This window comes from Notolepis coatsorum (assembly GCF_963971535.1).
Source record: "Notolepis coatsorum genome assembly, chromosome: 18".
Taxonomy (NCBI): domain Eukaryota; kingdom Metazoa; phylum Chordata; class Actinopteri; order Aulopiformes; family Paralepididae; genus Notolepis; species Notolepis coatsorum.
In genome coordinates this window covers 99,717,030-99,743,988 of record NC_140182.1, presented here as the reverse complement: position 1 = coordinate 99,743,988, position 26,959 = coordinate 99,717,030, and the positions used below count along the sequence as shown (strand labels likewise).

General features: G+C 47.6%; 1 protein-coding gene across 1 annotated transcript in view; it reads right to left on the bottom strand.

Moving 5' to 3' along the window:
* LOC311244879 (copine-8-like) overlaps positions 1 to 26,959 on the bottom strand; it is a gene marked incomplete at its 3' end in the record, with an annotated part of 270,083 nt that overhangs the window by 49,792 nt on the left and 193,332 nt on the right. The window contains exons 11-15 of the mRNA XM_084334565.1: positions 23,115 to 23,190; positions 18,073 to 18,129; positions 15,576 to 15,637; positions 15,221 to 15,267; positions 1,691 to 1,872 (exon numbers count right to left, since the gene is read on the bottom strand). Coding sequence (XP_084190691.1) covers positions 1,691 to 1,872; positions 15,221 to 15,267; positions 15,576 to 15,637; positions 18,073 to 18,129; positions 23,115 to 23,190 — 424 coding nt within the window. The remainder of the gene's footprint in view (positions 1 to 1,690; positions 1,873 to 15,220; positions 15,268 to 15,575; positions 15,638 to 18,072; positions 18,130 to 23,114; positions 23,191 to 26,959) is intronic.

Here is a 26,959-nt window from a genome sequence, read left to right as displayed (position 1 = left end):
GCTAATGACCGCTGACGCAGGATCACCATCACTCCTCATCCTCCTCGACCTGACAGCAGCGTTTGACACTGTGGACCACACCATCCTCCTGGAGCGCCTCCACAACACTGTTGGACTGTCGGACCATGCACTGCAGTGGTTCCAGTCCTCCCTCTTAGGCAGGACTGAATATGTCTCACTGGGAGGACACAAGTCCAGGCTGCTCCCTGTCACCTGTGGTGTTCCGCAGGGGTCGGTTCTTGGTCCCATCCTCTTCATCACCTACATGCTCCCCCTCGGTCGTGTCATCGGCAGGCGTGGAATGTCCTTCCACTGTTATGCCGATGACACACAACTCTACATAAAAACTGCCCCAAGCCCCTCTGCAGCTCTGTCATGCCTCACCACCTGTCTTGAGGAGATAAAGGCATGGATGAACAACACTTCTCATTGGCACCCCACACCAGGTTCAGTCTTCACCCATATCCCATCTCACCTTTGACGGCCAGTTCATCCCCCTCAGTCACAAATCTGGGGGTTCGTTTTGACCCCCACCTGACCTTCAACATCCACATAAAACACCTCTGCAAGACCTCATTCTATCACCTAAGAAATATCTCCAAACTCCATTCCACTTTAACCCTGTCAGACGCAGAGGAGCTTGTCCATGCCTTTGTCTCCTCAAGACTGGACTACTGTAACAAACTCTTCATAGGGATTCCTGGCAAGAGCATCCAAAAGCTGCAATACATCCAAAACAGCGCTGTCAGGATCCTGATGAGAGTCCGTAAACATGAGCACATAACCCCCATCCTCCACTCACTACATTGGCTCCCCATCTCACCCCGTATCAACTACAAAATCCTGCTGCTCACCCATAACTGCATAAACTGACACGCACCCCTCTACCTACAGGAACTCATCACACCACAATCCTCCACCCCTACCCTCATATCTGCAGGTAGCCTGCTCCTTCGGGTCCCCAGTACCAGGCTCTGCACCATGGGGGACCTTCTGCTCGGCTGCACCACGCCTGTGGAACAGCCTCCCCATCCAGCTGAGGGCACCACAGAGCCTGGACTCTTTTAAACCAGGCCTGAAAACATTCTTATTTCAAAAGGCCTTTGATTGCTAGCTATTTCTTGTGCTGTTGTTTTAAATTGACTGTTTATACTATGTTTTTAACTGTTTTATTTTGTATAAAATTTGTATTTTGTATTTAATTTTATTCTTATTATGTAATAATTTTGTAACTATGCTTCGCGACGCAGCGCGATACATGGTGTGCTACTAGAGCGCCCTTTTTAACTATGTTTTAATCCTAGTGAACGAAAAGTGCACTACAAATACAATTTATTATTATTATTACAAGCAGGAGGAATGAGGGAGAGTGGTGTGGAAGGAAAGGACAGAGGGTCACAGGCAGGGGGAATGAGGGATAGGGGTGTTGAAGGAAAGGACAGAGGGTCACAGGCAGGAGGAATGAGGGATAGGGGTGTTGAAGGAAAGGACAGAGGGTCACAGGCAGGAGGAATGAGGGAGAGTGGCGTGGAAGGAAAGGACAGAGGGTCACAGGCAGGGGGAATGAGGGATAGGGGTGTTGAAGGAAAGGACAGAGGGTCACAGGCAGGAGGAATGAGGGAGAGTGGCGTGGAAGGAAAGGACAGAGGGTCACAGGCAGGGGGAATGAGGGATAGGGGTGTTTCCTCACCAGGGCAAACTCGTGTGAAACTCGTCCGTCGGGGGGCAGCTTGGCACCGAAGCCCAGAGCGGGGAACATCTTGTCACTGTCGTAGTCCTGGATGATCTCCCCGACAGCCCGCAGGGCCATAGCGTAGGCGTTCAGCTGGTAGGGGCTCATATAATGGAGCGAGGTGGGCTGGGACGGGTTGCCTGAAAGCCCAATGAGGGAAGACAATGCACATCAGCACCAGCAACTGTATACCTGTCCCACCCACAGCGGGCTGTGTGTATAAGACGACACTTCCTATTGGGAAAAAGTGATGCTAAAACAAAACAGAACCTTACCATACAAAGATTACATAGCAAAAAGGAGGCATTTTATTTGCCTTAGATTTGTTTTGTTGGTGCCAGCAGGAGAAGTGAGAACTCCCACACCCTGTTTAGTGTTTCCCATACACAGTGATGCGTTCTTCATGGGATGGGGTTGCACGCAGTGCAGCCAACGTTTTGTGACCAGAAGCGCGTGCACACAGGAATGCGCTGCACTCGCCAACTCGCTATAAGTACCCGCCTGGGCTACTTTGCATATCAATAGCGCCGGTCGTCAGGTGTGTTAAATAAGTTCTCAGATACATTCACACAGAACTTGTGAATGAAATATGTTACATTCCATTCATAGAGGCAATTAGGCACTGTCTTTAGTCTGTGCTTAAGCGAGGGAACATTAATGCGCATGCGCGGTAGCGTGCGCATGCGCCCTGGAGCGCGCGTGCACGTGGCGTCATTAGCGTGCGTGCAACCAGTGTTGATATGACGAACGCATACATGCTCTACTTGGGTGGCTCACCCAGGTAGATTAAGACCCGCCCAGGTAGATTAAATCAATCAAGACGGGTAATTGTCATTTCATAAATCCCAGACACACTGGACCCTCTGCAGTTTGCGTACCGTCAGAACCGGTCCACTGAGGATGCAGTCAACACCGTCATCCACACCACCCTCACCCACTTAGAGGGCAAGGACACCTATGCCAGACTATTATTCATCGACTATAGCTCTGCATTTAACACAGTCATCCCACACAAACTCTCTGCTAAACTCCTCACTGTGGGTCTGACACCGGCTCTCTGTAACTGGGTGCTGAACTTTCTTACAAATAGGCCCCAGTCAGTCAGAGTCGGCAACCGGACATCAGGCACAAAGGTTCTAAGCACAGGGACCCCCCAGGGCTGCGTGCTGAGCCCCCTGCTGTACACCCTCTTCACACACTGTGAGGTTTGGTTCTTTCCCCACCACGGGCTTCTTAAAGTACTGTGATGATTGGTCCGCTCCCCACCCACTCGCTCCGTTCCTTTAAGGTACTGGGAGGATTCTGTGTTGATTGGTCCGTGCCGAACACACACTTCTAAGTCAAGTATCAATTACCATCACGCACCTGATGTGTGTTCTAATCAGTGCCCCAAGAGGCTTTATAGACTCTGATTCCCCTAGTATCGATGTTGGATCGTTCTGAAACATTCCCTGCATTTGCCTGTTCCTTCCCGTCGCTGCCTTCCCTGTTCTGTTGCCTCCCAGGACTCTCGAGAAATATCCTGTTTGGAGAACCTGCTTCCCCGTTACGAAGCGGTCGCCTCATTTGATCTGCCCGCTTTACGCGCTGCGCTCTGGTGAGTTTTTGTAAACAGTCTTTTGGATCTATCGTTTTTTGTGTGTTTGTAAAGCACTGAAGAGATCCTGTTTTTGTTCAGACTGTTCTCACCTTTTTGTCAGTTGGATTTTCACGTTTGGATTACCTAATTGTTTTCACTCTGGACACTGCTCACTGTGTGTTTCACACCGAAGATCTGTCACTTGGATTATTTGTTTGGACAATTCACCTCACCAGTCACCTGTCAGTTTTCAATTGTGCGCTGAGCTAACTCGGACTCTCTCTCTCCCTCTCCGCCTCCATCCGGAGTATATGCTGGGAGGATCTGCAGAGCGGCTCAGACGTCACGGACAAATTCCACAACGTCACATTCTGGGAGAAGCTGCAGAGCAGCAAACATTCCTCACATGCCTGTTTCCCAGTTTGTTCTGTTCACCACCTAATTCATTCTTGTTACTCAGTAAATAAACACGCCCTTGATTTTGGCTAACTCTGAAACAACTCTCTCTGTGCCGTTTGCGTTTGGGGTCGGTGTCAAACCATAACATTACGATCCAACCCTGACGACCCCAGCCGACACAGAGAGAGTCAGCACAGCATTGGCAGTCCAGCTAGAGTCAACCAAGGAACACAGCCTACAGCTAGATGCGGCTGCTGTACAGGAACTCCGAGAGCAGGTCCTGCTTATTCAGGGGTCCCTGGGGGCTCTGGTAAGCCAGTAGTCTAGTATTCTCCTCCACTTACAAGCACTGAGTGAAACCATTAACACCTTGCTTGCAACCCCACTTCCTTCAGGAGCCTCGGCCGGAGCATCACCCGCAGCCCTGGCAGGCCCCGCGCCTCCCAATCCCACACCTCGGGAGCCCCGTCTCTCCGAACCACGGCTGTTCGACGGTAACTTCGAGGATTGTGCCACATTCATCATGCAATGTGAGTTGGTTTTTCGTCATCAACCCAGTCGTTTCACTTCAAGGGGAGCCCAAGTGGCCTACATGACTAACTTGCTCTCAGGCCGGGCAGCCCAGTGGGTCACTTCCTCCTGGGCAATGGAGGCAGACTTCTGTTTCTCCTACCCAGACTTCGTGGCTGAGCTCCGCAGGGTTTTCCACCATCCAGCCCGTGGTCTGGACCCTGGAGCCCGGTTGGGTACCTTCCGGCAGGGCAGCGGCGGGGTTACCGACTACGTGCTGGAGTTCAGACTGGCGGCTACGGAGAGCGGTTGGAACGACCAAGCACTTCGTCTTACCTTCATGAGGGGGCTCAACGACGCAGTCAGGGACCAGCTCGCGACCCGTGAGGAACCTGAGTCCCTCGAGGACCTGATCAGCCTCGCTATCCGCATCGACGGACGCCTCCGGGAGGGAAGGCGTGAGCGAGCACGACGGGGATCCCCAGACGTACCCCCCCGAGTACCACGACCTCGAGGACGTTTTCAGTACCCCAGACGTACCCCCCGAGTACCACGACCTCGAGGAGGTTTTCAGTGAGTCCAGGCCTCAGGTCTTTCCGCCTCACCGGCCTTTCGACTGTGCCATCGACCTCCGCTCAGCGGCTCCCTTTCCCGGCGGCCGCCTCTACGGTGCTGACCGTCCTGCCCCCTCCGTGACTGGTGGGTTTGTTCCCTCCCGAGCCGTGACCCAGGAGGAACCCATGCAGCTGGGACGCAACCGCCTTAGCCCGGCCGAACGGGAGTCCAGGCTCAGGTCCGGCCGTTGCCTCTACTGTGGCCGTTATGGACACCGTGTCTCCAATTGCTCTACCCGGCCAAGAAGACCAGGCTCGCCGGGACCCCGGGAAATCCTGGTGAGCCGTTTTTCCTGTTCCCCCACCCGTGCACCACCTAACCGTCTGGCGGACGTCACCCTAGCCTGGGCGGACCAGCGGGCGACGGTGGGTGCACTCATGGACTCTGGTGCTGATGGGAGTTTCATGGACGTTGGGTTTGCCACCCAGGCCAACATTCCACTTGAGGACCTCGAGAGGCCCTTGGAGGTCTTCGCGCTGGATCATCGCCGCCTGGCTGACGTCACTCAACGCACCTGTCCAATCCTTCTCACCGTTGCTGGTAACCACGTTGAGAGGCTCCAGTTTTTCGTCACCAGCTCTCCTCTTGTCCCTGTGGTCCTGGGCAGGCCCTGGCTCGCGCTGCACAAGCCCCACATCGCCTGGTCCTCCGGTACCATCAAGGGGTGGAGCTCCTCCTGTCGTACCCAGTGTCTTCAGGTGCCGTCCAGCCCCCTCACCGGGTCCCAGTCCCCGTCTCCGGCCTCCCTCGCCGGTCCTCTGTCCCTGTGCCCGGCCTCCGCTGTCGGGCCCCAGTCCCCGTCTCCGGCCTCCCTCGCCGGTCCTCTGTCCCTGTGCCCGGCCTCCGCTGTCGGGTCCCAGTCCCCGTCTCCGGCCTCCCTCGCCGGTTCTCTGTCCCTGTGCCCGGCCTCCGCTGTCGGGCCCCAGTCCCCGTGCCCGGCCTCCGCTGTCGGGCCCCAGTCCCCGTGCCCGGCCTCCGCTGTCGGGTCTCAGTCCCCGTCTCCGGCCTCCCTCGCCGGTCCTCTGTCCACGTCTCCGGTCCCCCTCTCCGGGCCTCTGTCTTTGTCCCCCTCTCCAGTGCCCCTGATCGCCGGCTTCCTTCGGTCCCGTCCGGGCAGGCCGGGGCCGAGTGGGTCGCCGGGTGGCTCCCGTGGAGGGGGGAGTACTGTGAGGTTTGGTTCTTTCCCCACCACAGGCTTCTTAAAGTACTGTGATGATTGGTCCGCTCCCCACCCACTCGCTCCGTTCCTTTAAGGTACTGGGAGGATTCTGTGTTGATTGGTCCGTGCCGAACACACACTTCTAAGTCAAGTATCAATTACCATCACGCACCTGATGTGTGTTCTAATCAGTGCCCCAAGAGGCTTTATAGACTCTGATTCCCCTAGTATCGATGTTGGATCGTTCTGAAACATTCCCTGCATTTGCCTGTTCCTTCCCGTCGCTGCCTTCCCTGTTCTGTTGCCTCCCAGGACTATCGAGAAATATCCCGTTTGGAGAACCTGCTTCCCCGTTACGAAGCGGTCGCCTCGTTTGATCTGCCCGCTTTACGCGCTGCGCTCTGGTGAGTTTTTGTAAACAGTCTTTTGGATCTATCGTTTTTTGTGTGTTTGTAAAGCACTGAAGAGATCCTGTTTTTGTTCAGACTGTTCTCACCTTTTTGTCAGTTGGATTTTCACGTTTGGATTACCTAATTGTTTTCACTCTGGACACTGCTCACTGTGTGTTTCACACCGAAGATCTGTCACTTGGATTATTTGTTTGGACAATTCACCTCACCAGTCACCTGTCAGTTTTCAATTGTGCGCTGAGCTAACTCGGACTCTCTCTCTCCCTCTCCACCTCCATCCGGAGTATATGCTGGGAGGATCTGCAGAGCGGCTCAGACGTCACGGACAAATTCCACAACGTCACATTCTGGGAGAAGCTGCAGAGCAGCAAACATTCCTCACATGCCTGTTTCCCAGTTTGTTCTGTTCACCACCTAATTCATTCTTGTTACTCAGTAAATAAACACGCCCTTGATTTTGGCTAACTCTGAAACAACTCTCTCTGTGCCGTTTGCGTTTGGGGTCGGTGTCAAACCATAACACACCATAACCAAAGCACTTTGGATAAAAGCGCTATATAAAAAGAAAAAAAAAGCATCAAAAAGCAACCACTTGTACAGAGGTGTGTTACGTTCTGGACACCGACCTCGGTCGGTGACCACCCACATTCCTGGCATATGTCACTGGGCTTGTCACCTGTCATTTCCCTGTCAATTAGTGCTGTCACTTAGGGGTGGTTCCTGATTGGCTGTCACGGGGGTGTGTGTGGAATGTTGGTATTTTGTCCCTATTTAACATACCTCTCTTCTGCTTGTCCATTGTCAGGTCTTCACTAATTGCGTTCGGGGATAACGCGGACGGTTCTACTTTGGACCTCCAATAAGCTCCCATTTACCTTATCTTACACTTGTGCTTTTAGCACTTGTTCTCTCTTAGAATTTACTCTGTGTTCTTACTATTAAAGTCGAACCTGTTCAAGAGTAAACACTCTCTGTCTCTGTGATTGCCTTCAACCATTGGAATTCACCTACCTGCATTCTGACAGAAGACCTGACCATCAGAATTCCATGGAGGCCATCATGGAGATGCTCCGGACGCAGGGAGCAGCCCAGACACGGATGGAGGAACATCAGCAGCTGGTCAGCGCCGAGTTAATCCGACTCAATGGGGTCGTCGGATCATCCCAAGCGGTGGCGCAGTCGGCGTTGGCCACAGCCCGACAAGCCCAAGAAGGAGTGGCTGGTGTGCAGTCGGCGGCGGGGGAAGCAGCGCTCCACGCAGAGGGAAGTCGGGGGGTGTTCGGGGTCCAGGAGCGGTCCCGCGAACCACATCTGCAGGCGCCCGCTCGCTATGACGGATCACCGGATGGTTGTCGGGAATTCATCACCCAGTGTCTACTCGTTTTCCGGCTGCAACCACGATCATTTCCATCGGAGACAGCGCAGGTAGCGTATATTATCACACTGCTCACCGGCCAAGCTCTCTCCTGGGCTACGGCGGAATTAGAGGCAGGGGCGATAATCTGCGACAGTCTGGACGCCTTTACCCGGGAATTGAGAAGAGTATTCGATACTTCCCGGGTACTCTCGATCTTCGAGGCTGGTGGTCGTCTTCTCGACTGCCGGCAGGGCCTCCGCACAGTCGCAGCTTATGCTATCAATTTTCGGATCTTGGCTCGGGAGACAGCTTGGGCGGAGAACGTCTGCGTGGTTCTGTTCGTCAGGGGACTCTCAACGCGGATGCGAGATGCTCTCTCCGCGCGTGAGATCCCCGAGCAGCTGGAAGTGCTGATCAACACCACCATCAAGATGGATAATCGGCACCGGGAGAGGGAGAAGGAGCATGTCAACAACACCCAGCCCCAGGTATGTTTTCCTTCTTCTCCTGGTGTTGATAATTCCATGCATTACACGAGTGGGCCACTGGGTGATGAATCCATGCAGCTTGGAGCGCTGTCGCTCTCGGACGACGAGAGGCAGCGCTTCATCAAAGAGCGACGCTGCTTCCGGTGCGGCCGCACCGGTCACCGCTTCGGCAGCTGTCGGGTCCAGGCTGTATCGGCTCGGCGCCAATCGGGGATGGAAGGTGCGCCGTCGGGCCTCGAGAGGGCGCCAGCAGGTGGGCTCATTCCTGCCAAAACCACGGATTCTCGAACATTTTTTGAGGTGGCGATCAACTGTGGGGGTGACATTAGGGGAACTAAGGCTCTCATTGACTCAGGGGCGGCGGGCAATTTTATTCACGTGGGATTGGTGAAGGAGTGGGGAACCCCGGTGGAGGATTTAGGGGTTCCCTTACCAGTCTATGCCCTGGACGGTCGGCCCCTGGGCAGTGGGAGCGTCACCCAACGCACAGTTCCCTTACACATCCGGGTGGAGGGTGGGGAGTGGGAATGGGTTACTTTTTTTGTCATCTTTTCCCCCTATTCTGTCATGGTGTTGGGTCATCCCTGGTTGTCGTCATGTGTTCGTGTCATTAATTGGAGCACGGGCGAACTCTCAACGGCGGCCGACGTCAAGTCGATCGTCAGCGGGAGTTTGCCCAAACCCTTGTCTCCCCCCCCCTCTTCTCTTTTGTCTCCTCCCTCTTTCTCCAGGATGGTGGGGAGCGTGGCAGATTCTGATCTACCCTCTAATCCCGATTTAATAGGGGTGCCTGAGATCTATTGGGACCTGGCGGACGTTTTTAGCAAGACGCGTGCTAAAGCACTTCCGCCTCATAGATCATACGACTGTCCCATTAATCTTCTACCCGGTACCTCCCCGCCTCGCGGGCGAATGTTCTCTCTCTCACGCCCCGAAACCTTGGCCATGAACACCTACATAGAGGAGGCATTGCTTGCGGGGCACATACGCCCTTCCACTTCCCCTGCCGGCGCTGGCTTCTTTTTTGTTGATAAAAAGGATGGTGATCAGCGCCCATGCATTGATTATAGGGGATTGAATGACGTTTCCATCAAGAACCGATATCCTTTACCCCTCATGGACACGGCCTTTGAGTGCTTACAGGGGGCACAGGTCTTTTCTAAACTTGACTTACGTAATGCATACAACCTGGTCAGGATTAGAGAGGGAGACGAGTGGAAGACTGCATTTAACACACCCAATGGGCACTATGAGTATTTGGTCATGCCCTTTGGTTTGGCTAATGCTCCGGCAGTCTTCCAAGCCCTGGTTAACGACGTGCTGCGAGACTTGATTGGGGTGTCGGTGTTTGTCTACTTAGATGATATCCTGATTTTTTCTCGCGATATGGTGCAACACCAAATGCACGTTCGGGAGGTGCTAGACCGTCTCCTCAAGCATCAACTATTCGTTAAGGCTGAGAAGTGTGTGTTTCACACGGACACCGTGTCCTTCCTGGGCTTTGTGTTGACGAAGGGCGATCTGCGCATGGATCCAGCCAAGGTGAGTGCAGTTTTGGACTGGCCACGGCCTTCGTCGCTCAAGGGGTTACAACGTTTTTTGGGCTTTGCAAATTTTTACAGGCGCTTTATTCGCAATTTTAGCGCCTTAGCCAATCCCTTAACAGCTCTCACTAAGGCCTCTCTCCCTGGCTTTGAATGGTCGCCTAGGGCTGAGTCGGCCTTCTGCGATCTTAAACGTCGTTTTACATCCGCTCCTGTATTGATCCGCCATGACGCGGAGGTTCCGTTCATTGTGGAGGTGGATGCCTCTGACGTCGCGGTGGGGGGGGTGCTCTCTCAGAGATGCTTAAAGGATGGGAAAGTGCACCCGTGTGCTTTTTTTTCTCGCCGTCTGTCACCAGCCGAGCGTAATTACGACGTGGGTAATCGGGAGTTATTGGCGATCAAATTGGCACTGGAGGAGTGGAGACATTGGTTGGAGGGGGCGGCACATCCTTTCATTATTTGGACTGATCATAAGAACTTGGCTTACATCCAAGGGGCTAAACGCCTTAACGCTCGCCAGGCCAGGTGGACGTTGTTCTTCACACGATTTCGATATACCATCTCCTATAGACCCGGCTCCAAGAATATCAAACCTGACGCGTTGTCGCGCCAGTTTGATCTTCCTGGGCGGGAGGAGCAGCCCCATCCCATTATTCCACCGGCCTTGATTTTGGCACCCGTGTCTTGGGGCATAGAGAAGGTGGTAAGGTCGGCGCTAACGCGGGAGCCCGATCCTGGTGGGGGTCCTCCGGGACGGTCGTATGTTCCCAAGGTGGCGCGCTCACGCTTGCTACAGTGGGCACATGCGTCATCCCTCACCAGCCACCCAGGGGCAACCAGGACCCTGGAATTTATCCGTAGGAGGTTCTGGTGGCCGACAGTGGAGGGGGATACGCGTTCCTTTGTGGCGGCCTGTCCGGTGTGCGCACGTAGTAAGACCTCTCGACGGGCACCGGCGGGTCTCCTCCGACCACTTCCTATTCCTAAACGACCCTGGTCACACATATCTCTGGACTTTATTTCTGGTCTTCCCCTTTCGGACGGATTCACCACCATTTTGGTGGTGGTGGATCGGTTCTCTAAGGCGGCTCACTTTGTCCCTCTCCCCAAGCTTCCTTCGGCCCGGGAGACTGCTGATTTAATTATACAGCATGTCTTTCGGGTCCACGGGCTGCCAGTAGATATCGTGTCGGACCGGGGTCCTCAGTTCGCCTCCAGGTTCTGGAAGGCGTTTGCCGCCGGCCTCGGCGCCTCTGTCAGTCTGTCGTCTGGGTTCCATCCACAGTCGAACGGGCAGACGGAGAGGGTCAACCAGGATTTGGAGGGGGTCTTGAGGTGTTACGTTGCCGGTAGTCCGGCAACGTGGAGTAGGAGGTTGGCTTGGGCTGAGTACGCGCATAATACCCTTCTCTCCTCTTCTACCGGTATGTCTCCCTTTCAGTGCCAGTATGGTTTTCAACCTCCTCTGTTTCCCGAGCAGGAGCAGGAGGCGGAGGTGCCCTCGGCCCAGGCACATGTGGCTCGCTGTCGCAGGACGTGGAAACAGGTTCGGAAGGCGCTACAGAAGGTTTCGGTTAGTACCCAACGGCAGGCTAACCGTAAGCGTCGTCCGGCTCCAGTTTACCGTCCAGGGCAGCGGGTTTGGCTTTCCACCCGGGATCTCCCTCTCCGGGTGGAATCCAAGAAGCTGGCTCCTCGCTTTATAGGACCATTTAAAGTGATTCATCGGGTTAATCCAGTGGCTTACAAGCTACGACTTCCGAGCTCTATGAGGGTTCATCCGACGTTTCATGTGTCCCTGTTGAAGCCATTCCTCTCATCGCCCTTGGCCCCGCCACTGCCTGTGGTTCCTCCGCCCCGGTTTATTGGCGGTCAACCCATTTACACGGTGCGGAGGATACTGGGTTGTAGGCGGAGGGGTAGGGGGTTTCAGTTCTTGGTGGATTGGGAGGGGTACGGGATAGAAGAGCGTTCTTGGGTGCCTCAAAGGGATATTTTAGATCCCAGCCTGATCGTTGATTTCCGGCGGCTGAATCCCGAGGCTCCTAGGTGAACGTCTGGTGCCGTTCGTCGGGGGAGGGTACTGTTACGTTCTGGACACCGACCTCGGTCGGTGACCACCCACATTCCTGGCATATGTCACTGGGCTTGTCACCTGTCATTTCCCTGTCAATTAGTGCTGTCACTTAGGGGTGGTTCCTAATTGGCTGTCACGGGGGTGTGTGTGGAATGTTGGTATTTTGTCCCTATTTAACATACCTCTCTTCTGCTTGTCCATTGTCAGGTCTTCACTAATTGCGTTCGGGGATAACGCGGACGGTTCTACTTTGGACCTCCAATAAGCTCCCATTTACCTTATCTTACACTTGTGCTTTTAGCACTTGTTCTCTCTTAGAATTTACTCTGTGTTCTTACTATTAAAGTCGAACCTGTTCAAGAGTAAACACTCTCTGTCTCTGTGATTGCCTTCAACCATTGGAATTCACCTACCTGCATTCTGACAGAGGTGGATACCCACATCAATGAGGATCTCACCTGGGCTCACAACACCCAACAGATCATTAAAAAATCCCAGCAATGACTGTACTTCCTAAGAAGGCTGAGAAAATGTGGCATGCCGCCCAACTTCTATAGAAGTACAGTTGAGAGTGTCCTTTCCAGCTCTATCATGGTCTGGTATGGAAACTGCACTGCTAAAAAGAGGACGGCACTCCAGCAAGTGGTTAAAACTGCTCAGTACATCTCTGGAGCAGCCTTCCCCTCACTACAGGACATTTACTCTACCAGGGCCACCAGGAAAGCACATAACATAATTAATAAGGACAGTACACACCCCCAGCACAAACTCTTCAAGCTCCCCATCTTGCCCCCCCCCCCCCCCCCCACACCTTTTTGAAACTGATCACCCCACCCCGCTTTTGTGCCAGGCAGACACTCTGACCTGACTGCCGCTGTGACTGTCACCCTTCCCCCCGAACTATGAATCACTAAAGACACTTTTTAACTGCTGCTGTGACCCACTAGTCACCTCCATTTATATTGTAAACACTGAATCGGAACATGCAATGTTAATCACTGTGCCTTGTATATATTATATTTATCTATTTTTACCTTATTTTTTAGCACTTGCTTGTATTTAAATATGTTTTAGTTAAGTATTGTGTGATTTTGTGTGAAGGGTGAACTAACAAAGTAAGATTTTCATTGTATGGCAAACTGTCTGTTTAACTGTGCACATGACAATAAACAATCTTGAATCTTGAATCTTGAATAATGCACACAGACCAGCAAAGGCCTTCAATTTCGTAAGCTATGACACACAGCGGAGTCCTCTGGGCAAGTTTACTTTCGTCATCTCCTCAGCACCCATGTGAGAACGCTGTTCATCGACTTCAGCTCAGCATTCAACACCATCCTCCCCTCCAAACTCGTCTCCAAACTTGGTGATCTTGTGGAAACCAAGGACCTCGACATTAACTCATCTGTCTGCAACTGGATACTTGACTTCCTAACCAACAGACCCCAGTTTGTTAGGATAGACAATCTCACCTCCTCCACCCTCACCCTGAACACGGCGTCTTGCAAGGCTGGCTGTGTGCTGAGCCCCCTTCTCTACTCCCTCTTTCCACACAACTGCACTCCTATACAATGGCACCAACACCATTATCAAGTTTGCAGATGACACAATGGTGGTGGGCCCCATCAAAAACAACAATGAGTCGGCCTACAGGGAGGAGGTCCAGCACCTGGCGGCCTGATGCACCGACAACAACCTGGCCAGCATCTCTTCTTCCCGAGGAGACTGAGGTAAGCCCACCTGTCTCCTCAGATTCTGGTGAACCTTTATACCGGCACGCCATAGAAAGCATATTCACCAACTGCATCACAGTCTGGTACGGCAACTGCACTGCCTCAAACCAGAAAGCACTGCAGAGGGCGGTGAAAACCACCCAACGCATCACCACTCACCAGTACATCACTCCCTGCAATTGAGACAATTCATCACAATGGTGTCTGAGGAAGAAGGCACGCAGCACTGTCAAGGACACCTCTCATCCCAATCACGGGACTGTATAGCCCCCCTTCCTTCTGGGAGGTGCTATAGGAATCTCTGTTTCAAGTCAAGCAGGCTCAGGATCAGCTTCTAACCGTCAGCTGTTATCGCTCTGAACTCTGTACCACGATGACCCCCCCCCCCCCCCCCCCCGTCCTAAACTCTGAACCCCGCTGTCTGTACTCTTGGCTCTGTTACCCATACTGTAGCTAGTACACTTATACCTGTATCACTGTACATACATCTGATTAGCATTATTACTCAATAGTATTACTTTATATTAGGGCTGGGACTTTTTCCGCATTAATTTTGATTAATTAACTACAGAAAGAATTCAAAGTAAAAAAATATGTATGCATTTAATCGCATGGTGATTTTTCTTTATTGTGTAAGAATGTTACCTTTCAAAGGAGACCAGACTCATGCATCTGCTATAAGTATAAAGTATAATGAATCGCAAATTACTTTTTTTCTTAGTCTGGTTTGTTCATAAAAAAAAAAAAAAAATAAGAGAAATTGAGATCAATCAAGAGTTTTTTTTCCCCAATGGTCAACTGTTCTGGAATGTACTTGAAAGTACTGCGTTTTACTTTTACCTCGAAAATGCTTGAGTTTACAAAAGGTCCTTTGCGCTATATATATATTATTCCTAAAATTGCTGCACTTTGTTAAAAATTGCATTGATCTGTTGATCTGTGTAGTAGCTAATACAGGATTTTGCTGCTTAAACGTATGTATACCGTAATGTATATTCATTGATTCACTCGTATACCAAAATTCATTTGAATTGAAAAATGTTGCTTTTCGCATCAAATATTGATATGCGATTAAAATGTGATTAATTTCGATTAATTAACTAGAAAGTCTAGAATTAATTTAAATGTTTAATCGAGTCCCACCACAACTTTATATAATACTCCAGTTAAATCACTTGTACACATTGCTATTGCACTTTACTGTTACATTTGCACCCTGGTTAGATGCCAAACTTATTTTCGTTGTACTGTACTTGTGCTGTATAATGGCAATACATTTTAATCGAATCTAATCAAATCTAAAACGAAGACTAAATCAAAGAGAGCACTGATGAAACAAAGAAAACATAGCCTACTATTTGTCATTCTGTCTAAATTCATACTAGACAGAAAATAAAAACCTAGAGTGCAGATCAAAGAGATGCAATTCAATACCTCAGACAATGAACCATGTGACTCTGTCGAATCGGATTATGCATACTGAAGTGATCTCTTTTTTGTGTGTGTGGAAGTTTGACATCCCTGTTCCACACCATGCGTAACCATTCCAACACACACACAAACACACATGGGGGTTTTCCCTTACAAGAGCAGAGATCTGCTCAATATACTAACCATTTGATGCTGTGAAATCAATTGCCACCGTGAAATTAATCTGCGTCCTGCAAGGCGAGAAAACAAGCAAGAGAGAACATGGAATTATCAATCATGCTAGATTATATCAAAGCACGCTTCAAAGCATGCAGCAGCCAGCAATGAATCGGCAGGTTATCGGCAGCTGTCTCCTCTAGTATCAGAGTGGGGAGATAAACATAGTAATCATCTCAGCTGTGAGTCTCTTCATCATCTACACTCCATTAGGTGATGTAAGTGAGACATGGCTGGAGGAGGGGGGGGGGCATGTGAAAAATATTCCATCCTTAATCTACTGCTTACAGAAGGATGTTTGCTTCACAGTTTGTGAACTTACCCGCCTTTGATGTAGTCCAGGAAGGAGAGCTCTGTGTCCACCAGGCAGGACAGAAGGGTCACCTGCCAGGTTAGAAAAAGGTTTACTCATTTAGAAAAATGACACATTTTACAGTGTTACAAAATAAATAAAAAGTGATTCATAGCAAAGGCTGTTTCCTGTTTAATCCAAAAAGGTTACTATTGGCCTTAATGACACGCAGCAGTTTTTCTCCATGCATTTTGACATAATGTACATTTGTAAAGTCAATACAAAGTCAACAGTCTCAAGAATGGAAAAACACTTAAGAGGCCATGAAAAGGAAGTTATACTTCAGAGAGTTCATTTGAGGAAAAGGAACCCCCATCTGTTCACGGGGGTGCTGTGCACACATGTCTTTAGCATCTTCCTCCCAGCAAACACAACAACAACATTCTATCCCTGAACCGTGCCCATTTTCTCACATTTTGCAGAAAGCTCTTGAATGAACCGCAAAGAGAAAATAAAAGGAAGAACAGCTTAGATAGCTATAGATATCATGCTATAGATAACATTCAGCCACTAGATGTCACACTACACCTCCCCCATCCCTTTTGGGGTTAGCACCATCGAGTAAGACCCATCGAACTAAGTTAAGATCAAACTGTCAAACTAACCACTCAATTCTGTCATTAGACGCTGAGAAGGCTTTTGACAGGATTGGGTGGAAGTACCTTTTTGAGACAATTCAGAGATTTGGATTTGGAGGATATCTCAAATTGATCAAATTACTATACAAGGGCACCCAAGTGGACTGGCGCCCCATGTAACGCTCTGCGTCGCGAAGCGGCCGACCCGGGTTCGATTCCCGGACCCGGCGTCCTTTGCCGAATGTCTTTCTCCCGTTCCTCCTCTCTCTCTCTCTCTCTCTCTCTCTCTCTCTCTCTCTCTCTCTCTCTCTCTCTCTCTCTCTCTCTCTCTCTCTCTCTCTCTCTCTCTCTCTCTCTCTCTCTACTGGACTGCCCGGTAGTACAAACAAATAAAAATCTACCAAAAACATAATTACATTTTTTTATAATTACTATACAAAACCAGTAGGGATGCCCGATCTCTCGTTTATTATTTTTGTTATTGAACCCTTGGCCATGGCAATTCGTCAATCAACTGAGATCACAGGTATAACAATAGCCAGACAGAACATTGTTTGTCTTTTTTTTGTCGTTTTGTTTCTGATGAACTTAGGAACCTCAATTAGAGTGCCGGATGATCTTTTGAAGATATTTGGGCAGTTCTCTGGATATAAAACCAATACAAATAAAAATATGAATAAATATAATATCAAGATTTTACAAATGTATACCCTATTTCTTGTGTAAAATGTTGTCCGAAACATATTTTAGGTTCAACTTTAGGTTGAAAAAGAGAAAATGTAATTTTTTTAGACTTCTGGTTTGAGTAATCGTCGCTATTTTCTCAGCAACCGGATTTCACAATTGAAATCCGCGTGAACTGTAAGTGTTAGCTAGCTGATGTTTCAGTCACTCAGTGGTGATTTGAGAAATTGTAACATGATAAACACAACATTAATTTTGGACCCACCAACACTTTTTTAAATGATACATTTGTAATAAAAAAGCATTACTTAAACTAATAATAAAAAGAAATTATGATATGTCTACATAAACATTTTATCTAGAGAACCTTTAAAGAAAGTGAGTCATGTCTTTTCCTTTCCACCTCTTGACTTTTGCTGGAAGTATAAATCCCTCTTGAGACGAGCTGCGTACTGACTCACTGTTCCTGAGTTGAAGTATAAATACCTCTTGAGACGAGCTGCGTACTGACTCACTGTTCCTGAGTTGAAGTATAAATCCCTCTTGAGACGAGCTGCGTACTGACTGTTCCTGAGTTGAAGTATAAATCCCTCTTGAGACGAGCTGCGTACTCACTGTTCCTGAGTTGAAGTATAAATCCCTCTTGAGACGAGCTGCGTACTGACTCACTGTTCCTGAGTTGAAGTATAAATCCCTCTTGAGACGAGCTGCGTACTGACTCACTGTTCCTGAGTTGAAGTATAAATCCCTCTTGAGACGAGCTGCATACTGACTCACTGTTCCTGAGTTGAAGTATAAATCCCTCTTGAGACGAGCTGCGTACTGACTCACTGTTCCTGAGTTGAAGTATAAATCCCTCTTGAGACGAGCTGCATACTGACTCACTGTTCCTGAGTTGAAGTATAAATCCCTCTTGAGACGAGCTGCGTACTGACTCACTGTTCCTGAGTTGAAGTATAAATCCCTCTTGAGACGAGCTGCGTACTGACTCACTGTTCCTGAGTTGAAGTATAAATCCCTCTTGAGACGAGCTGCGTACTGACTCACTGTTCCTGAGTTGAAGTATAAATCCCTCTTGAGACGAGCTGCGTACTGACTCACTGTTCCTGAGTTGAAGTATAAATCCCTCTTGAGACGAGCTGCGTACTGACTCACTGTTCCTGAGTTGAAGTATAAATCCCTCTTGAGACGAGCTGCGTACTGACCGTTCCTGAGTTGAAGTATTTCTTTTTCTTCTTCCCTTTCTTCTTTGGATTTAGCACCTGCCAAGAGAACATGGCATGGGTTTATGTTGTAGTCCAACACAGTCAGCGATCCTGACTTATCACAAATGTTGTGTGCAGGCATCAAAGTTAGCTACGGAATTCAGTAGAGGTTAGGAAGCCGGCTTATGATCAAAAGGTCATAATGGATGATCCCTGGATAAGTACATTTTGTTGTTATGCCAATTCCCTTCCTGGTTGTTGTGCCACCCTACTGTTGGTCTGGGGAGGGTGTAGACTACCACCTCCTCCGATACATGTGGAGTTGCCAGCACCCTCAGTAACTACAGGCCAATCTCCAACCTACCATTCCTCTCCAAAATACTTGAACAGATTATTACCAACCAGCTCCACACCCACCTTCAGAATAACTCCCTTTTTGAACCCTTTCAATCAGGCTTCCGAACTCACCACAGCACAGAATCTGCTCTTGTTAAAGTCACCAATGATATCCTGCTAATTTCAGATTCCGGTTTTCTGTCCATACTCATCCTCCTCGACCTCAGCGCTGCATTTGACACCATTGATCACAACATTTTACTCTCCCATTTTAGAACACACAGTTGGAATCACAGGCTCAGCTCTCCACCTATTTCACTCCTATCTATCAGACAGACAGAAGTTCACTACCATGGTACAAACCTGGTCCGTCCTTTCCATCAACCAAATGTTATGTTACAGTCCTTTACCCTCAGACCTCAGGGGTCGTAACAATGGTCATACCTCAACATTTTTTTTTTTTATCCACTTTTTCTCCCATTTCTATATTTTCTCCCATCCCAATTTCGTATCATCCAATTCAACCCTCCCCTGTCACGAACGCTGTTTCTTGCCTCCCACAAGCCGGCTGCAATGTGGACTAAGTCATACATAGCACAAGTCTCCTCTGGTACTTGAGGTAACAGCAGTCGCATCTTTTCACCTGCGCAGCTCGATCTCTCAGTGGCGAGGAGTAACGCGTGGGAGGCTCACGCTGCCCCCGACACTTCCTGATTCTACTGCGCAGGCGCACCAACCGACCTGTAGGAGTCGCTGTCCACAACGCCCGATCCCCACCCATCAGTTTCCCACCCCCTAATACGGCCAATGTGTATTAGTATGAACGACCAGCTAAACTGAAAGCAATGTGGAGCGCTGGGCTCGAACAGGCGAGCCCAGCGTCTCCGCATTCGTGGCGAGCGCCTTGCCCACTACGCCACGTAGCCGCGCCTGTCATACCTCAACTTCTTTCCCTATTACACCTGGTGTCCCCCAAGGCTCAGTCCTCGATCCCATACTTTTCTCCCTCTATATGTTACCCCTCTGCCACATCTTCAGAACACATGGTCTCCAATATCCCTGCTACGCCGATGACAAACAGTTATACATCCACTCCCCTCCTGACACCACTGCTGCTACTACTGCCCTCTCCTCCTCCTGCCTCTCTGGAAAAAAAATCTGGATGAATCACAACCTTCTCCAACTCAACAGTACTAAAACTGAAATCCTTAGAATAGGCCCACCTCACCTTCTCTGTAAAAACCCTCATTGCTCCATATCCATCAACAACCACTCTATCCTCCCCTCCCCCACAGTGAAAAACTTGGGTGTTCTATTTGACCCCAAACTATCATTCGAACCACACATCAATAACATCACCAAGACATGTTACTTTCACCTCAGGAACATTTCTAGCATTAGACCACTACTGTCCCCCTCCCACACTGAAAAGCTGGTTCATGCCCTCGTCTAGATCAGGGGTTCCCAAACTTTTCAGGCCGGGACCCAGAAAATAAGGCGTCAGAGAGCCGCGGCCCAATGCACATCGTCAGGCTTTTTTTTTTTTTGTCAGGCGACCGATTTTTTAAGCCAAATATCACTTCAATCCTATTAAGTTAGTTCAAGTTAGTTATTCATTTATATGTGCTATTTATGAGAGGGCTAACTTGTTGCAAAATAATAATGATAATAATAATAGCCTCATTAAAATACTATTGTTGCTTCGGTTGTTTTCAGCGTTTTATGTGCATAATCTGTTATTTAGTTTGAAATGTTCGTTGAAATAAGTAGATTTTTCGTTTAAGTTAATATAAAACCATATAGTCACATTTTAGAATACAATAGAATAGAATTTTAGAATACAACTAGAAACACTGTCCTGGCCTGCTTCTAAGTTCAGTGGCCTGACATTTTTAATTTTTTTTGGAAATCATCTCGCGGCCCTCCCGTGGCTGCTCGCGGCCCACCTTTGGGTCGCGACCCCGACTTTGGGAACCACTGGTCTAGATTACTGTAATGCAGTGGTGCCCAACCAGTCGACCTCGATCGACCGGTAGATTGCGCGCTGGTTTCAAGTAGACTGTGAGATAATTTAGGTAGGTGGCAAAAAAAAAAAAAAAAGATCAAGCGAAAATCCGCGAGCCTAACTCAGATAGAGTTTTCCACCTGGCCGCTGTATGTATAGGTATATCGACCATCTGGTCTTTTGTGAGTCAATGTGTACGCAGATATTTGTGATCGAGGGTGGCTACGTGGTGCAGTGGGCAAGGCGCTCACCACGAATACTGGAGACGCTGGGTTCGCCTGTTCGAGCCCAGCGCTCCACATTGCTTTCAGTTTAGCTGGTCGTCCGTACTAATACACATTGGCAGTATTAGGGGGTGGGAAACTGATGGGTGGGGATCGGGCGTTGTGGACAGCGACTCCTACAGGTCGGTTGGTGCGCCTGCGCAGTAGAATCAGGAAGCGATGGAGGCGGCGCCCCTCCAAAGTGCAGACCCCTGACGCTGAAAGATCGCGCCGTGCAGGTGAAAAGATGCGAGAATGCGAGTATCGGAGGGGACTCGTGCTATGTATGACTTAGTCCACATTGCAGCCGGCTTGTGGGAGGCAAGAAACAGCGTTCGAGACAGGGGAGGGTTGAATTGGATGATACAAAATTGGGATGGGAGAAAAATTGAAAATGGGAGAAAAAGTGGATAAAAAAAAAGATATTTGTGATCGACATGTCTCGTAACTAAAGCACTTCCGGGGGGGGGGATTTTCCAGGCCAAGCATATAAAGATGATTTGATTCATTTAACCTGGACACTCGCAACTACGGTTTTAGAGCAGAAAAAACTGTGCTGAAAACGGCAACAACCGCGCGTCAACGAAAAAGGACTACATGCTTTGTTTATTGTTGCCAATTGGATCGCAAAGACTGGGAAACCCCAGACACTTGCAGAGAGCTTTTGGTTGCCCTGTACCAAATATGTGGTTTCTGTCCTTTGTGGACAAAGTGTTGCAGAGCAGCTCCATACAATACCGCTGTCAGCTGACACTATTTCAAGAAGAATTGACTGCATGTCGGACGATGTTAAGAGCCAAGTTGTGGAAAAACGTAAGCAGAGCCCGTATTTAATGATTTGAAGCCCATCATCTGTAGCCACATAGAAGGGCTCATTGATCAATTTCGGAATTATTTCCCTGAAAGAAAGAGCACGGACAATATGAACAACTGGATCCAAGATCCGTTCATTGCGCATGACGCTCGCTACATGCCTCCCTCTGTCCCCTATGTGAACGCATACAAAATGGCTAAATATGCCTTGATCGTTTTATAAATGTGTATACAGAAACAATTCCGTTTGATAATATTCATTCATTTCATTAATAACATTCTTGTCATTCTTGTAATTCCTACACTACACCGTTACAATGATATATAAAATATCATATTATATTATATACCCATTCAATATGCACATGACAGAAAATATTATATGCCATATAAGTCATGTGCATATTGAATGGGTATTATTAATCTACTATTAGGCCTACTACTAATACTAGCCGAGAGTAGGTCAGATTTGGGCTGGTAGCTCTCGGCTAGGTGGCAAATTAAAAAGTAGATCTTGGTTCAAAAAAGGTTGGGCACCCCTGCTGTAATGCATTGCTCATTGGCTCAACATCTAAATCCCTCCATAAACTTCAACTAGTTCAGAACACCTCAGACCGCATCGTCACCCGCTGCCCCAAGTTCTCCCACATCACACCTGTCCTCTCCTCACTTCACTGGCTCCCTGTTAAGTATAGGATTGACTTTAAGATCTGTCTCCTCACTTACAAAGCCCTCCACTCCCTAGCACCTGCTTACATCTTCAACCTCCTTCAACTCTACACTCCCTCCCGCTCACTCCGCTCATCCAATTGAGCCCTTCTGAGCACACCACTACTTACTTACTTAGGCCCAGCGCTCCCAATGGAGCATAGGCCATCTACGACTATTCTCCATCCAACACGACTTTGGGCTGTTCTTTCTGCCTCCCCCCAGCTGGTTCCTTGTCTCTTGAGCTCTGCCTCAGTGTCCCGCATCCAGGTGTTCTTAGGCCGCCCTCTCTTCCGCTTCCCCTGGGGATTCCAAGTCAGGGCCTGAGCACACCACACTACCGCCTTAAGTCCACAGAAAACAAATCATTCTCCTCCTCTGCTCCCCGACTCTGGAATCAACTGCCATCACACATCAAAGAAGCCCCATCCGTAGAAACATTTAAGTCCCACCTCAAAACCCACCTGTTCAACCTTGCATGCCCTCACTCCTGACCCTGCAACCCCTGCATCACTTACATTTTCACATCTGTACACACCTATATATATATATATATATAAAAAAATATCCCCGTCTCTAAGCTGTCTCCCTTTCTCTGTAGTATCCCCACCATGTTGTCATTGTGAAAGTCCATGTACTGTGTTTGTCCATGTACTGTAATGCAATGTCTGTAAAGTGCTTTGAGATACCATATGTAAGGCACTATATAATTATTTTTTTTAATTATTATTATTATTATTATAATTACAGTATGTTCGTATGGACGACTGACCATGCCGGAAGTACCACTACCGGGAATTGAACTGTGGTCTTTGCGGTGGTAGGCGAGTGCTTAGACCTCTATACTACCCAGGTGCGCCAAGATTCCTTTTTCTAAAAATAAATTAGTTTGGAAAATGTAACTTTCATCCTCCCACCTCGTAGACGTGAAACTGTGACTGGCTCCTGGACATCTCCCTGTAGCTGGTGCTGAACTCTCCGATTAAGTCGTGGCTGGAAAAGTGAACACACATTATAATCACCTTTCCATTCCTTCCCACCTACAAACCCATTAGGCTTTAAAAGCAATGTGACTTGGTCTGACAGGTGGAACCTGACATGAGGCATCACTTCATAGTATAACAGTGACATGAGTTATCACTTCATAGTATAACAGTGACATGAAGTATCACTTCAGAGTATAATAGTGACATGAAGTATCACTTCAGAGTATAACAGTGACATGAAGTATCACTTCATATAACAGTGACATGAAGTATCACTTCAGAGTATAACAGTGACATGAAGTATCACTTCATATAACAGTGACATGAAGTATCACTTCAGAGTATAACAGTGACATGAAGTATCACTTCAGAGTATAACAGTGACATGAAGTATCACTTCAGAGTATAACAGTGACATGAAGTATCACTTCAGAGTATAACAGTGACATGAAGTATCACTTCATAATATAACAGTGACATGAAGTATCACTTCATAATATAACAGTGACATGAGGTATCACTTCATATAATAGTGACATGAAGTATCACTTCATAATATAACAGTGACATGAGGTATCACTTCATAATATAACAGTGACATGAAGTATCACTTCAGAGTATAACAGTGACATGAGGTATCACTTCATATAATATTGACATGAAGTATCACTTCATATAACAGTGACATGAAGTATCACTTCATAATATAACAGTGACATGAAGTATCACTTCATAATATAACAGTGACATGAGGTATCACTTCATAATATAACAGTGACATGAGGTATCACTTCATATAATAGTGACATGAAGTATCACTTCATAATATAACAGTGACATGAAGTATCACTTCATAATATAACAGTGACATGAAGTATCACTTCATAATATAACAGTGACATGAAGTATCACTTCATATAACAGTGACATGAAGTATCACTTCAGAGTATAACAGTGACATGAAGTATCACTTCATATAACAGTAACATGAAGTATCACTTCATAATATAACAGTGACATGAGGTATCACTTCATATAATAGTGACATGAGGTATCACTTCATATAACAGTGACATGAAGTATCACTTCATATAGTAGTGACCAGTGATGTACCTGAACGCGTTCAATGAACGATCGTTCATGAACGCGTTCGTATTTTGGGCGAACGTGAACTGAACGTACTGTATATCCGCTAAATGAACGTAATTGAGAACGCGTTCATTCTCAGCGCTGTGTAACAGAGTTCAAAAGTGCGTTCATTCTCAGCACTCTGTTATAACTGCGTTCAAAGATGTGCCAGATTTCATATGCATTTCATCTGAAAATCCCAATAGGGTCACTCGAAAATCCAGTTAAAACACACTGTAAACAGGCTGCAAAATTATGTGGAAAACCAACCGATCTGGCAACGTGCCTGTCACCCCCTGCTACGTCATCAGACTCATCACAACAAACAGTGGACCAGCTGAATCTGCGAGCAGAAGCAGAGAGCTGCGCAGCAGCAGGTCAAGAGCAGCAATCGCTCAGAGAACTCTACCTCTAGACGTCGGCATTTGAGCATTTAAAAGAGTTTAACGTTAAAGTCAGTACTGACTCAGACGGAAAAAATCTAACGTTTGTCTGTAAACTGTCTACCCGGTTTGAAGAAGCAAGTCCGCACATCGACGACGTCGACAGCAAACCTTAAGCTTAAACGGCACATTGAGAATAAGCAAACGTCCTGTTTTAGTTTTCATAATAAAGACAATTCAAGCAAAGTTGTTCCTCATGTTTTTGAAAATATACTGTAGAGATGAAAGCTGCAGCTGCTACTAGTGTGGACTGAATGCGCGCGGCAAAGCGTTATGAAATGCCAGTATTCCGATTGCTGTCTGTGGTTCAATATTTTTTACAAATAATAGCTTGCAGCAACGTATTGAAAAACGAACTAACAAAATGGCCCGTTCAATATCTCCTTTATGTTCGAAATGTCAAACAGACCTGGGTGTACCTACAGTCTATCACTACTTTTGGGAATCTAAGTGTTTATCCAGGTTCTGGAGCCAAGTGATTCATTGATTGATTGATTGAACACTTTATTAACATATTGCAGAATGGGTACAGTATAGTACAGCTCAGTCATATATGTTATGATGAATTGAAAATGGGGGACCCTGATGTAAACAAGACGAAAGTCTTTCTCTGGTCTGCATCCCCTTAACAATTGTATGTATTGAGCTGTACTGTATCAGGGTCCCCCATTTTCAATTCATCAGGACATATATGACATACATGACATACAGATAGACAGTACTGCTACATCTATACATTTATGACTACCAGATTAGCAAATACAGTACTGTTTGTGATACAAAAATAGTCCAGAAAAGAGAGTATATACATTTGACATAGAAACTGTACATTGGAGGAGGTTGGGTAGGTGGGGTGGGGTGGGGGGCTGTACATTGGAGGTGGTTGGGTGGGGGGGGGTTGGGTAGGAGGGGTGACACCCTTTACAATTCAAACTATTTGATAAACTTCTACTTTCAGCCCGGAAATGCATTCTGATAAACTGGATTAAGGATAAGCCTCCATTTTTACAAATGTGGTATAGAGATATCTTCGGTGTGCTACCCCATGAAAGACACTGTGCAATGCATAGAGGCAACAACGCTTCCTTTCAGGAGGTGTGGGCCCCACTATTAGACTATTTTCCTGCTGAAATTTCTCGGATCCTTCTAAAGGCCCAGTGCCCCATTGTATGGACAGACCTAGGATAGGAAAAATAAATATATGTTTACATGTGAATGGGCTCGAGACAAGTGCAATACTGTACAGTGCCTGTCTTGGTTTGCTTTCCTTTTTGCTTGTTTTTCTTTTTGTTTTGTTTTTGCTTGCTTATGGTGTGGATGATGGCATAGAGATGAACTGGAGGACCCCCCCCCCCTGTCCCAATGTGTGTTTTTGTAATGTAAGTAACTGTACGTAAAAAATCTATATAAAAAAAATATCAAAAAAGAACTAAAAAGAACTAAATTAGTTCATTTTTGAAACCATGAACTTTAGTTCAAAATTTTGAATTATGAACTATGAACTGAACTAGTTCATTTTAAAAAATTGTGAACTGTGAACTGAACTAGTTCATGTAGAAAGTGAACTTTCCCAACACTGGTAGTGACATGAAGTATCACTTCATAGTATAACAGTGACATGAAGTATCACTTCAGAGTATAATACATTTACATTTAGTCATTTAGCTGACGCTTTTCATAAAGTATCACTTCAGAGTAGGGCTGACCCAGACTAATCGATCAAAAGGAGCCGTAGTCGAATGCCAACCTCTTAGTCGAATGCACAAAAAAGAAATAATATAATATATATATATATACAGTATAAAAAAAATGTATCATTCTTTCCAAAAGCAAAGAGCCCTAGAAGCATGGCAAACGCTAATGGCGCACATACCAGCTAGGCTAACTGCCTAAGAAACGGGCACAGAGGCACTGAAAGACCCATCTAATAAACACACTAGACAGATGTATCCATCAGTGGACCAATTGCATGCTTTCGCAGAGGACAAGAAGCCTTCAGTCGACTCCTTCAGACATTAAGCACCCCCACAGCCCAAATGGAATGATACAATTAAAAAAAGAATATATATTATACCAGTCGATTATCTGCAAATTTCGGCCAATCAAAGTCGACTATACAAATCCTTAGTCGGGGACAGCCCTACTTCATAGTATAACAGTGACATGAGGAATCATTAACAGTATAATACTGACATGAGGAATTAG